The sequence below is a fragment of the Aristolochia californica genome, unplaced genomic scaffold (genome assembly GCF_029961685.1).
Source record: "Aristolochia californica isolate CCGP_79_NKW_82.1479 unplaced genomic scaffold, dmAriCali1.0.hap1 SCAF_9, whole genome shotgun sequence".
In the NCBI taxonomy this organism is placed as follows: Eukaryota; Viridiplantae; Streptophyta; class Magnoliopsida; order Piperales; family Aristolochiaceae; genus Aristolochia; species Aristolochia californica.
The window spans coordinates 28,591,306-28,605,367 of NW_027182290.1; the positions used below are offsets into that span (position 1 = coordinate 28,591,306).

The 14,062-nt window shown below is 41.3% G+C and overlaps 1 protein-coding gene across 1 annotated transcript; it reads right to left on the reverse strand.

Moving 5' to 3' along the window:
- Positions 1–8,070: 8,070 nt before the first annotated feature.
- Positions 8,071–13,456, reverse strand: LOC137940965 (putative multidrug resistance protein). The gene is made up of 7 exons (XM_068786102.1): positions 12,677–13,456; positions 12,531–12,585; positions 12,248–12,426; positions 11,679–12,136; positions 11,028–11,568; positions 9,911–10,825; positions 8,071–9,576 (listed from the first exon to the last, which is right to left on the reverse strand). The coding sequence occupies exons 1-7, from the start codon at positions 12,938–12,940 to the stop codon at positions 8,197–8,199; spliced, it is 3,792 nt and encodes a 1,263-aa protein (XP_068642203.1). The 5' UTR covers positions 12,941–13,456; the 3' UTR covers positions 8,071–8,196.
- Between the last annotated feature and the right edge of the window lie 606 nt (positions 13,457–14,062).

Sequence of the window (14,062 nt, forward strand, 5' to 3'; positions counted from 1 at the left end):
GCAAAGTTTAGGTCAAATAAAAGGATTGGTTTTGGTTTGGATTCTTGGGCAGGCCAAATGCTGCCGTCCCATTATGCGGGAGCTCCATCCTGTAAAAGATGTGGTAGTGCATTTTTTTAAGATTTGGATTCTAAAATTTCATTTCCAGCAAATCTGTGCTTCCAGCATGAGGCAGTGTGGAATGCCCCAGCCCACAGAAGGGAAACTTTTTATGTTTTTATGGTCTTGGAAATTTATTTCTGTTGAGATCCAAGCAAAAAATCATCAGTTAGGTAGCACCCTGAACTCCAAGATAACTCCTTCCCACAGACTTCCAAGGTCTAGTGCCTCCCCAATACTCTCCCTCTTCTCCCCTTCATTCTGAATCATCTTATTCACCTTGTTCTCTGCCCGTAACTACCGGAATCTTTACGAGAATGCTTCTATAACTTCTCAGGTACTGCAAGAGTTTGGACTTTTAGATTTTTATGTTGTAATTGGTTGCTGTAGTTTTCATGTGCATTGTAGGAGAACTCACTAACTTGAATTGGTACTTCATTTCCTTTTCCTCTACAGAAAACTGACAAAGAAGCGTCTGAGATGGAAAGATAGTGAGAGGATCTTCTCATATGCATTTCACTATGTCTTGATATGAGCCCTTGAAGAAGCTGGTGAGGGTTAAAATAGGGCTATTTTTTTCTTGGATGTAGTGAGCTCCAATGAGGTAACTTCCATTTTTTGTTTCTAATCAGATTGGATCATTGGAATATGTTCTTGTGACGTTCAACTTTAGTTGCATAATCAATTATCTTTTTCAAAGTTTTATTGACTAATTAGTTTTTTTTTAAATTCATTATCTCCCAATTAAATATCTTACTTCCAAATATACCCAGATGCCAAATATAGTCTTTGAAACTCTAACAACCATGGGTGTTATTTGTTAATACCAACTCTTGATCTTGTATTAAATGTTAAATTAAAAAAAGGGTATCTTTTTAAACGATTGGTGTTTGTCCTAATCAACTACGGTTCTGTAATTAGAACTGTTGATTTATATTTTAAGACTGCGATTTCTAGAAAATCGCGTCTTCCTCACCCTTTACCTTCACTTCCACTCTTTCCTTTAGTTCAATCCTAAGGGTCTGTTCTATGGAAAAAAAGAAAAAGAAAAAGAGAATTTGATCATTATTATTTTAAAAATGGTTAATAATTTTTTTTTTATCATTATCTCATTTTTACTAACTATTTTTTGGAATAATAATGGACAAATTTTTATTTTCTTTTCTAGATGTTCCAAATAGACCCTAGGCTTCTAATTATTTCGGCATCATTTAGAGAAAATAGTGACTGTTTTCTACCCCAAGAAGGATTGAAGTTTTAGTTTAACGTATTTTTGGAAGAAAAAAATTGGGGCTTCGGTGAGAAAGCCCGATTTTTGAAAGTCGACTTGCTGCCATAGAAAACCCTAATGGTTCTTTGTTATGATTCCCCAGAATTGCTATTCTCATTCACTTTTTTGAGTGATTTGAGAGATTTTAGTGTTTGTCTATGCATTTTCCTTCATTTCAAAACCAAATCATTTCAGCCGGACAAGCCCTAACTCTGTTTTTTCCCCTTCAATCATTCCTCCCATTACTGCTACCAATTTTGAGCTATTAAGCTTTGTATTTCATTTTCTCTCTCTTTTTACTTGTAAAAATTCGATTTTTTACGTTTCTGTTTGGAAGTGCTGCAAGTGCATTGAAAAAATCATGTAAGCTTTAATCGGTTTTTGGCAAGCCGGCCTCTTGCTCTCCACCACATGATCGGGTGCTAGAAATCTGAATTCCTATGTAGAAGAAGATGGGAGTTCTTGGACGACATAGTCCAACAAATCCTTAAGACCCAACTAAGGGCATGAATGAACCAGGCCTCACATGTATGAGCTCTATTCACAACCAAGCATTTTCTAAACCAAGTGGTGAAACAGACTTAGTCCAACCTCTTGCAACCTTAGATTATTTCATTATTCTTCTAGGCTGTGAGAGCCTAATGTATTAAGCATTTTCCTAGTAACCAATTAAAGATATTTAGCAAATATCGTAAGCTTCATTTTGAAAATTTTAATTTTAAGTAAACAGTATGGATGTGTTTGGAACACAGAAAAGTGGAGAGAAAAGAAAGTGAAAGAGTATAGATGTGTTTGGATGACTATGGAAAATGAGAGAGAAAATGGAGGAGAATTATAGTTTCTCTTGTTTGGATACACGTGGAAAATGAAAAAAAAAATTAGTAAATTTTAAAATTTTGATGATTAAGATTTTCTCTCAAGTTTTTATTTATTTTATTTTCTTCCAAAATTCCATCATTTTGTGAGAGAAAATTTATTATCTCTCGTATTTTCTTTTTTCTCAATGATTTTCTGTTACCAAACAACTGAAAATAATTGTCTCCCCTTTTCTTTTCTTTTATTTCTTGTGGGTTCTAAACAGGCTCTTATATGTTTAGGCCTTGCTTTTTAAAAGTTTGGCCATTCATCAAAAGTGATTAGGAAATAGGCGATAGTCCTCAAATTTGGGTCATAGTTGTTTATCCAAATTACATATCTAAAATCTAGATTAATGCTCAAACTAAGCCTACTTTATATGATTATTAGTTGATTTAATTTATATAATAAACAAACTTTGACTAGGCCTAGCCCCAATTTAATGACATAGCCCATGAAAGAAATTTTAAGCTCACATGTATTTAAGAAGATGAACCTATAATAATTCCCCAATTATAATCAAAGCCTTTAGGTGGATAGACTCAATCTGGCAATATCTTATCAAATGTCAAATTCCTTAAAATATGAAATATGTGAAACACTAATTTTATATTTTTGGATTAATTACTTAAAATTCCTCAAGAAATTGCAATTATCTGAAACAGTCTCCCAGACTGTGGGGTTCTCATTTTTAGTTCTCATTGTTATAACTACCAAAAAATTTCAATATGGTGTGTTAGGTATCCATTTAATAATTTTCCTTACTCTATATGTTGTTTTATGGCTTATGCAATTATGTTTTGTTTCCATGTTGCTTATTATTAAGTTAAGTTGTAAGTAAATTTGATAGTATTTTAACAATTTTATACGATTTAAAATAATTTTAAGGATGATGGATCTTGCTTGTATGATTTGTTTCTTAATCTTGAGGTGATTAGATTATCAATTATAGTTCTATGGCTGAGAAGGACCATGCTACAACTGAAAATCACCCATTTGTAGACGAATGAAATACTAGTACAAGAAGAGAAGGTCATCGGGCCATTGATAAATGTTATTCAAGCCACTGATAATTCTATTCAATCCACTAATACTATTAGTCAAGCTTCAAAACCTTCACAAACACAAGGGAGAGGGGAAAAAAGGTCTTCAATTTCAGTGGTGTGGAATGATTTTCATAAATTTAGAAAAAGATGGGATAGTCATGGCTAAATGTAATTTATTATCCCTTACTGTTAACTCTCGATGCTCTGTTTTTTAGCTAGATGTGAAAAATGATTTTCTTAATGGCGATATTAAGGAGGAAATTTATATGAAGTGTTGATTTCTAGGGACAAGACATAAACATGAGATCTCAAAGGAAGGAGAGAATAGAGGAATTTTAACTTTTGGGAGAGAGAAGAGAAGAAACCAAGGGAAAGAAAGAAGTGGAAAAGAAAGAGAGGTGTATGGACGAATTTGAGCCAAAAGGATGAGGCTTAAATGCTCAACCCCATGCCTTGAGACTGTACTTATAGTTGTGTCAATGTGTTTACAATGACTACAATGTCCTTGGGGCTGCATGCTTAAAAAAAAAAGACATAAGAGGACATACACCGGCTTATATAATTACAATTTTATGCTATCTCTACGAAATTTCTCCTTATTTAGTAGTCATGCCGCTCTTACACACATGAGTGTCTTTTAACATGCAACAACTAACTGGATATGTGGATGAGGGGGAGATGGCACGCCGCCTAAATAAATTTTTATATGGTCTAAAGCAATCTCCGCGGGGCTGGTTTGACAAGTTTAGTCAAGCCATGCACCGATTTGGTTTCACAAGGTGCTTTGTGGACCATTTTGTATTTGTCACTAAGAAATGAGTGGTACTACTAGTTGAGTACGTGGATAATATTATTTTAACAGGCAGTGATACCAATAACATAAATTAAGTCAAATACAAGATATGCAGTGAATTCAAGACAAAAGACTTGGGACTCCTTAAATACTTCCTTGGTATTGAGGTTCTTCACAAAAAAATGTGTTTGACTTGCTTAAAGAAACAAGAATGATAGGATGTCGTCCTACTGATACCCCTATGGAGACAATACAAAAATATGTGTTAGCTCGGGAGAAAAAGTTGATGTGGGCAAGTACCAGAGGCTAGTTGGGAAGCTAGTTTATCTCACTATGACCAGACTAGATATTTTTTTTGTAGTCAGTGTGATCAATCAGTATATGCATAAGCCTCAGATTTCTCACTGGCAGACAATGTAGATAATTCTCAGGTACTTGAAAAAGGCACCTAGAAAGCTTTTCTAATGCAGATTGGGTTAGATCTCCAGATGATAGAAAATCCACTTCAAGATATTGTACCCTAGTTGGTGGCAATCTTATTACTTGGAAGAGTAAAAAAAAGAATGTAGTTGCCACATCCAATGCAGAAGCATAATATAGAGCCATGACACGTGCATTAAGCGAGCTCATATGGATTAAATATCTCCTAGTTGAATTGAGATTCAATAAAAAGATGACCGATGGAACTCTACTGTGGCAATCAACTCGCAATCCACATTGCCTCCAACCCAGTATTTCATGAGAGAGCTAAGCATATTGAAGTAGACTATCACTTCATGCGAGAAAAACTGCAAACAAGTATTATATGTCTTAAACATATCCCGTTTTACATACAACTTGTTGATATATTCAAGAAATCAGTTAACTCAAAGGTTCTCTCCACTGCATGCACCAAGCTAGGGATATATGATATCTTCTCACCACCAGTTTGAGGGGGAGAGTTAGAAGATATATACAAGCTTTGGTGTAATTGATGTAATTATCTTATGATTTTTGTATCTTATTGACTCCTTCTAGGGTGAAGGGTATACTTATAATATTTGTATTTTTAGCCTCTATAAATAAAGTTTAAGGGGGAGGATTAGGACACAAGTTCATAACCCTATTCTTCCAACTATTTTCTCCCAACATGTTCTCTCTCTCTCTCTCTCTCTCTTGTTCTCTTTCTCTCTTCCCTCTTCTTCCTTCTTCATCTTCCTTCTCTCCTTCATTACCAAAGATCTTAAGACTGGATTCCTAAAAAATCAACAATACCTACCAAGAGTTAGGACTGAATTAGGTTACTCAAATATTATCATGTAAATAACTTAGAGTGATGGAGTTTCATAGATTTTAATATGTAGGAAAATTTACAATGATTGTAAAAAACACATGTGAGGCAATTACAATTCTTATGGTGTTATCATACAAATAGAAAAAAATTAAAGATTTACTTCTACCCATATCTTTAAAATGATCCAACAACATTTGAGCATCATAGTCTTTTAAATCTTGTTTTAATTTCTATCATCTCTTTCAATATATCCAACATTGTCATATACTCCAAACAATATCTCAAAGAAAAAATTGATGCAGAGATATTAGCATTCTTGAATGTATGAAATGAGTTTTAAGGGCAAATGAAATTTAGGGCAAAAATTGTCTTTTTACGAGGAGTCAATAGAGCATGATTGTGGTCCTCCACAAATTTCACCACTTCCCACTTCTCATACAAAATCTTTAGTGAACCTAATTAATGCCCCACACCCATAATTAATCCCCCAGACCCATCTCTTATGGTTCCTCTTGCCTTCATCTTGAGGGTTTGATCAAAAATATATTTTCTCCTTGCATATCCTTCTTTTGAACATATAAAACATTCTAGCATTCATATCTTTGATATTTTGATGATAATTCATGGAGCTTTACATACACTAAATCCTCCAATCCCTAACATAATCTTATTAAAATGTTTTTGCTTCCTCAATTGAATAAAAAAGCATACCTACTCTAGGTTTTTTATATAGAACTTACTGCCAAAAAGAGCTGTGATTCAATATGAGATGGAATGAGGGCTTACTCAGGCTTGATTGCATAAGAATCATCTGTAGTACATACGAGATGAATAAAGCTTGTTTTATTTTATGGTATCTTTGAATGAAAAAGAACTTACTGCCAAAGAGATCACTCCAGATCTTCCATTGTTTAGACAAGTCTCTATCGTCCAGGCGTTCAAGCAAAAAGATGGTCTCTTATTGGGTTGTCACGTCGTCACTTCGATCTTTGACAGATTTTATTCCGTCATATATATCGTTGCAGCGTGTTTGGATCATGGATACTGTCGTTCTATCCACATAATATATATTCTTCTACGGATTGTCCTAACTAACATGTTTCAGTTACCAATAATCTAGCAGAAACCTTTAAAGATTTGAAAACTTAAACGATCTAGTACAATCTGTTTGTCAAGACGTCAGACTCAACCAGTCGTCTCTGTGTGATCAGATTCTACAGTGAAAAAACCACTCTCCTGTCTCCATCCTCACCCCGAGAGCACCACCCAATATGGGTTCAACTGCCCCACAGACTAGGGAGCTTTCTGAGGACATTACCGCGATAATGCTGTCGTAGCGTTTGAGTTGTGGCACCATCTAATTGCTGCAGCCTTTGGATGATGTTGAGGATTCGTTGCCATGATCTTAGGCCTTCCTTACAGGCACTGTTGACCCTCTCAATTAATGGAGGGTCAACAGTGCCTGTAAGGAAGGCCTAAGATCATGACAACGAATCCTCAACAGATGATAGTTTTTATGTGCAATCAGTTTCAGGATAAAAGCGCTTTAATCATGGCTGTGACGAAGTTCTGAGCTCTTAGTTTAGCTGCAGCAAATCTGTTTCCTTCCCCTGTCCACTACTCATTTTCAGGATTTCCTCCGTTTTACATTAAAGAGAATATGTTCTAGTTTGTTTACTCGTAGTGGCTCGAATTGCAGCACAATTACCTCCACAGAACTACTGTCGAGAGTGCTCTTAGCGTGTCGTCGAAACCACTTTTCCAAGCAAAAGCTTCCGCTGGAAATCCGGAGTGGATGGTGGTGAAGCCAGTCGAATCTATATAACCTGAACAGGACCCATGCTCCATAAAGCTATTCTTGTACAGTTGATGATAAAAAAAAAAGTAAATCTGCACTGAGATTTCTCGAGTAAACGGAAAACTGTGAAGAACCCAGATGAACATCATCCTCCCCCTATCTGCTCCTCTTAACACTTTAAACCATTTCCACTTCCTAAAGCGTTGCCTCACTTTCAGGGTCCTAACATAGATAACACACCACGGTTAATGATATTCCGATTAGGAGAGAAGTGTTGCAGAAATAATTTGTTGTTCACAGGTGACGAGTCGAGGTGACAATGCATTAGCACTAGAGCGACAGAAGATAAAAATGGAGTGGCCATGTCAGGTCCATTTCAGAGGTTCGAGGTTCGGTCACTACTGTAGTCTACTTATCTCCAATGGATGGCTCTCACCGTCAACTTTGCCGTGGTTGTCCCCCACTTGGATCCGTACTCAAAAATCTTCTTGAACAAGATGATCGTCGTGGAGGACTTTATATCCTTTTCATATGATCAAGTACAGCTTTTTTTTTTTTATCAAAGTGCAACAACTAATCACTCAATCTTGTCGAGCAATTCACCAGAGGGAATGATGGGATCCACAGCAGATATGGAGCTTGTGATATATCGAGCAATTCACCGGAGGGAATGATGGGATCCATAGCAGATATGGAGCTTGTGATATACCCACTTAGCTGGTGAGCAAGAAGCATCTTCAAAAGAGAAGTAAAGGAGAGATGACAAAATTGACATGAACGTATGATAAAAAACTGAAAAACGGATCAAATTAGGGGCATAAACTAACCAGAAAACAATGATAGAATGTGTCTGGATCTGCAGTGTCGTCGCAGACAAGTCCTGTCATCTCACGTAGGGCAAAACCCAATAAGCAAAGTGGAGAGAAGAAGAGAGCATTCTTAGTGGAAGATGTACGATTTTAGCGCATAAATGGAATATACATAACCCCGGAAAGGGCAAAACAACAGAAGAAAATCGGGATTAGGAAGAGGTCAAGGTGGGCCTCTTCCTCACCCAAACCCTTAATGGGCTTTTTGGGTACCATCAGGGCGTTGTAGTGTAACTAATGAAAAGTACGATCCTGTGGGCCCTTTTGCCATCAGCGATGTGTGGGTCCCTTTCTCCACCACGGCCCCGCTTTGCAGAACTGCGATAAGGTCACAGTTCTGTATGGTACTTAATCTATGGGCCACCACTATGCTCGTCCGGCCCACCATCACACGCTCCAGCGCCTCTTGCACAAGCTTTTCCGACTGGCTGTCCAGCGCGCTTGTCGCCTCGTCTAGCAGAAGAATCGCCGGGTTCTTCAGTATCGCTCGGGCGATCGCAATCCGTTGTTTCTGACCGCCCGATAGCTGGACCCCGCGTTCCCCGCACCACGTGTCGTAACCTTCCTTTAGACAGCTCACGAACTCGTGGGCGTTTGCCGCGTGTGCGGCGTCCGTTATCTCGGCTTCGCTAACCTTCTCTGAGCCGTAGGATATATTCTCCCGGATGGTTCCTGCGAAGAGGGTCGGCTCCTGGCCCACCAATGCGATGTGTTTGCGAAGTGATCTCAGGTGGTAGAGTTTTATATCAAGGCCGTCGATCTTCACGGTTCCTTGTAGAGGGTCGTAGAACCGTTCGATTAATCCGATAATGGTCGACTTCCCGGACCCGCTTGGACCCACAAGGGCTGTCGACCGCCCGGCTTTGATGCTGAGTGAGAATCCCTTGAAGATCATGACGTCAGGCCGGGCTGGGTATGCGAAGTCTACGTCTTTCAGCTCCACGCTCCCGGTCAATTTATCGGGTTTGAACCCGTCTGGGTCTTCCGGCTCGATACGGGTATAGCGGTCCAGGACGGCAAAGACTGTTCGGACCGCATCGGCTCCCTTGGCGAGATCGGTAGTCATACTGCCGGCGTCGGCTATGACACGGCCGGTGCTGACCAAGATCATGAATGTCTGGAAGAGGGCCTTGGCCGTGATGTATCCTTCAAAGACGAGCTTGCCTCCGTACCAGAAATCGAGAGCCCAGGTGCAGATCATGAGGCCCTGGGAGGTGCCGAGACCTACGCCGGCGAACCACGACTGACGGATGCTCTCCCGGCGAGGACCCTGCTGGGCCTGGTGGAACATTTTGAGGATCCTGGACTGCGACGAGAAGGCGGTTATCGTTCGGAGATTCGAAACGGCCTCGGCGGCGAGCTTACTGCTCTCGTCTTGGCCTTTGAGGGCCTGGCGGGACATTTTCTGGAGGAGAACCTTTCTTGCGTAGAAGCATATGATGATGAGGGGTTGAACGGCGACCATGACGACGGCTAATCTCCAACCAATTACCAGACCCATGGTGCATGCGATTATCACCGCCGAGCACGTCTGAACCAGCAGTGCCGTTCGATCACCCACTAACGATCTCACCTGCAACATCAATACACGAGAGTCGGCGGACAAAAAAACAACAGAAGCTTACAAAATCATCGAGAGTCGGCGACTCCCAATTCCGAGGGAAAGAGCAGTTATTGCATAATTATCAGAGGGCCCAAATCGTCTAATTTGAAGCTCCACCTTCTATAAAAGGTTGGACACAAAACAAGGACGTTTTAAATTGGTTGATACCAGCAGAGGGTATTGGAATTTGGAACATAGGAACTTGAAAACGATTAAATCTTCCGAGTTCCCCACCGTTTCCTTCTTTTTGACGGCGTCTTCTTTCACTAACTTTTATATGAGACAAATAAAATGCTGAACTTACCACGTTGGCATCCTTGGCTAGCCTGGAGCAAATGGCTCCCGTTGAATTCTCTTCCTGATCGAACCAGCCCACTTCGAAGGTTAGAATTTTCGACAGCATTCTCTCTCGGACCCTCTTTGTTAAATATTCCCCCATTGCTGCGAAATTGTAATGTTGGATGATGTTGACGATGAAGGAGAATACGGCAAGAGACAGAAAAAAGAGACTGTAATTCCTAGTTTTTGTCTTGATTTCGCCCTTGTCTGCCAGAAAATAAACGGAGATCATGCTCCCCATTGCGTACGCAAACAAGGGTTGCACTGTTCCGAATGCCATCGCACTCAGACATCCTAGAGTTGCGTGCTTCCATTCTGGCAAGTTGAGTTGCAGTAATCTCCTAAACGAAGGTACCGGTAATGCTTCTTCCTGCTTGTTTTCTTCGAATCGGTCGTCGTTGTTACTAGTCGCTCGGTGCGCCGCGGCGGAGAAGGAGTTGGCAGAGCTTGACCGGCTGGCCCCGCCCGAGTACCTACTGCTTACGCTACGACTATTCTGGGTAGCGGTTGGGACGGAGGAAGACGATGAAGTGTCATCTTGAGTGGTTTTCTCCATCTGTTGCAGTCTTACTAGGGAGGAATATAGACCATCTTCGTCGCCAATCAGGTCTTCGTGCGACCCCGTCTCCATGACCTTTCCCTGTTGGACGACGGCAATCATGTCGGCGTTTCGGATGGTGGAGAGGCGATGGGCGATGACCATGGTAGTGCGGCCCATGGAAGCCATGTCCAGGGCTTCCTGAACGATCCGCTCTGATTCCGAGTCTAGTGCGCTGGTTGCTTCATCCAGGAGAAGGATTCTTGGGGCTTTCAATATCGCTCGAGCTATTGCAATTCTTTGTTTTTGTCCCCCCGACATTTGGACTCCCCTTTCTCCCACCTGTTCATGCACATAATTTTCAGTCAGTGACGAAAGCACAAGTGATCGGATATTTCTATTTCAGATTTTCAACAATCATGCCTGCCACTGTGCATGGCACGACTCTTCGTCATGGTTGTTTGCCGGTCAGATTTTCCGCAGCTGGGATCGATTACTTAACTCAAATCTCATCTAGTTTAATGAAGGTCATAAAGAGACGAACCTGGGTATCATATCCTTGCGGCAACTGGGAGATGAAATTATGCGCATTGGAAGCTTTGGCAGCCGCTACTACTGCTTCCATGTTGGCGTCTTCCTTCCCGAAGAGGATGTTTTCTTTGATGCAGGTGGCGAACAAGGCCGGTTCCTGGCTCACCAGACCCATCTGAGAACGCAACCATTTGAGTTGCAGGGTCTGAATGTTGACCCCGTCCAGCAAAATCTCTCCCCCGGAAGGGTCGTAGAACCTCTGTAATAGCGAAATGGCCGTCGACTTCCCGGACCCGCTTCCCCCAACAAGAGCCACTCTCTTTCCCGCCGGAACTGACAGGCTAAAGTCACGGAAGATCAAATTGTCCGGCCTCGACGGGTAGGAGAACTCCACATTCTTGAATTCCACCTCCCCAGATACACTTTCCAAGACTTTACCTTCCATGTTATCGGAATCGATCTTGGGTACCCGTTTGATCACTTCCATGATCCGTTCTCCAGCTGAACAAGCTTCCGACAGGTACTTAACGTTGGATAATCCCGAACCCAAAGCCCTGGTACACCATTATTACCAAATTCACGTCAGTAAGCAAGCAAGCGAGGGGAAAAAAGCATAATTGGTAAAGGAGAGAAAATTATAGATGGTAAGGTTGAAGCTAATTACAGTCCACCAACGGCAATAGAAGCTCCGACGGCGAAGACAGTGCCACCCTCCTGGCCGTGATACATAACTAGCTTACTCCCGTACCATGCCATGAACGCCCATATAGCAAAGGTGATTCCATTACTTCCAATAGCAATGCCCTTAGCGAGGCCTTGTTCGAGGCCGAGCTTCACCGAACCCTGCAACGCCGCCGAGAACTCCGACATGACCTTTGCCTCCCCCACGAAGGAGTAGACCGTTCTGACGGAGGAGATAGCCTGCTCCGCAATGATCTCTGCCCTATTGTACTCTGCGCGGAGCTTCCTCGCCAATCCCATCAAAATCCGACCATACATCAATCCAGGAATCATGAGAAGGATAACGAACGGGAATGCCACTAATGCCAGCCTCCGCAGTAAGACGAATGAGACAACATAACTCCCCACAAAAGTGGAAATGTTCATGATCAAGTTGGGTACCTGGTCTCAAGAGAGAGAGATCGAAAGGGTTGGAATTTCTTGGAAATATAGAAGACAAGCTCAATTAATTCTGAAATGAATGGAGCTAGTTAAGAAATATCGGTCAAAGACCTTCTCGCCGAGTGTATCCTGGATGACCAAAGTATCATTAGAAACGCTGGTCACAACCTCCGATGTATTCGCCTCTTGAAGATCAAAGTAGCCGACATCTTGTCTCAGAACTGCTTTCAAATACCTCGCTCTCGTTCTCGCCGCTTGCCGCTCTCCCGTTCTAGTCCAACAGAACCCTTCTGCAGGATCGATCGATACGTTTTTCTCCAGCGTCAGTCCAGAATTGCATGAACAAACAAGGAACTCGGAAACTACTAGTGAATTTCAAAGATGTAATACATACCCAAGAAGGAAGCGAACCATGTCCCGCATGCGAGGAAAAGAAGGTTAACAGAATTCTGCACAGGAGCAGAATCGTATCACGATTAAAAAATATAGAAACACCGAACAGCCGATCAAAAGGATAAAGAACAACGAAAGGGTTCTTACCTTGTCAATGAGATGGCGGAACGAAGAGGGATCATCAGAGGGTCCGGCACCCAAATTGTTCATAATCTTACTGGTAACAAAGAGCATGATGGGAGTGGTGAGGCCATCACCCATGGAACCCAAAACACCAAACAGCATCAATAAGCGGTCGATACCATCGGCGTGCCTGAAGATAATCCTAATTGAACTGCTCTTCGGTTTCTTAGAGCTGCCATTCTTCTTCTCGTTAATGGACCCACTGGCAGTCCCTTCTTTATCGCCCATACCCCTTCTGAAAAAGAAGTTCACCCCCACCGGAAACCTCTTATCCAACTTACCAGCGTCTCACTCTCTCTTTCTCTCTGTTCTCCCCAAATCCAACCACAGAAGAGGCCGGCCTGCACACAGATTATATAGCTAGATGAACGCAGGTTCATGCTCAAACAAACTAATACTTTAAAAAAAAAATTACAGAGTGGGGGGGAAGGGGAAATGTCAATTTTCATTGAACATAAAAAGCGATACAGCAGTTACAATTCAATGAACATGCGTGTGTGTATCGAGCAGGAATAGCCTCAGCGATTGACGCTAACTTGTTCTAAAATCGTCACTAATGACGCCACAGTAGTAACTGGAGGACCCACGGAAGCAAAAAAAAAAAAAAGTTTGAAAAAAAAGTGAGACGGAGGCTGAAGAATAGTAGAACCCGGAGGGTTTTGGAGGAGGGGGAGGCTATGCGTATCCTTCCTTGAAGAACGTAAAGAGTCGTCGCAGACTTCATTAACTAGTGCGGTCCAGGCGAATCTTGTTTCTAACTTAGCCTCCAATTTCTCATTTAATAGGCGTCCAAACTTTCTCCTTCTTCCCAAGGGAAGCTACTGGGTTTCCTCTGCACTAGGGAACTGCCCTAAACCTTAAACCCTCGACCCTCAAACAAAAATATTCTAATTTCCCTCAACTGACCAGCATTTCTCTAAAAATTTGTATGAAGCAGGCATCACAAATGGTAGGAAATAGCTTTTCCATCTTCTTGTAACGAAACAGAATAGATTCTTATCGAATTTATTCACCGTTTGGGCCATACTCTGGCAGCAAAAATTTAACAGAGATTCCACCAAGAATTCGCAAAAACTAAGTCGTGGAGGCCCCATGAAGAGAAGCTAAAAACAGGCTCAGAAATTATGGTCCATCAGAACCCACCAAGAAGAAGAAAGAAGCAGAGCTCAAAATTAAACGCAAAACTGCAACACCTCACAACTAAGATGCTTCCCACCTCCTAATGCATTTATTATTGCCAATTCTGACATTTATATATGAGATGAGATAAGTTTGATATAGACGAAGGACCAGCTTTATAACTTTAGAGGGTGGACCAGATGGTAGGGAATAGGGATATAGACTCCAGCA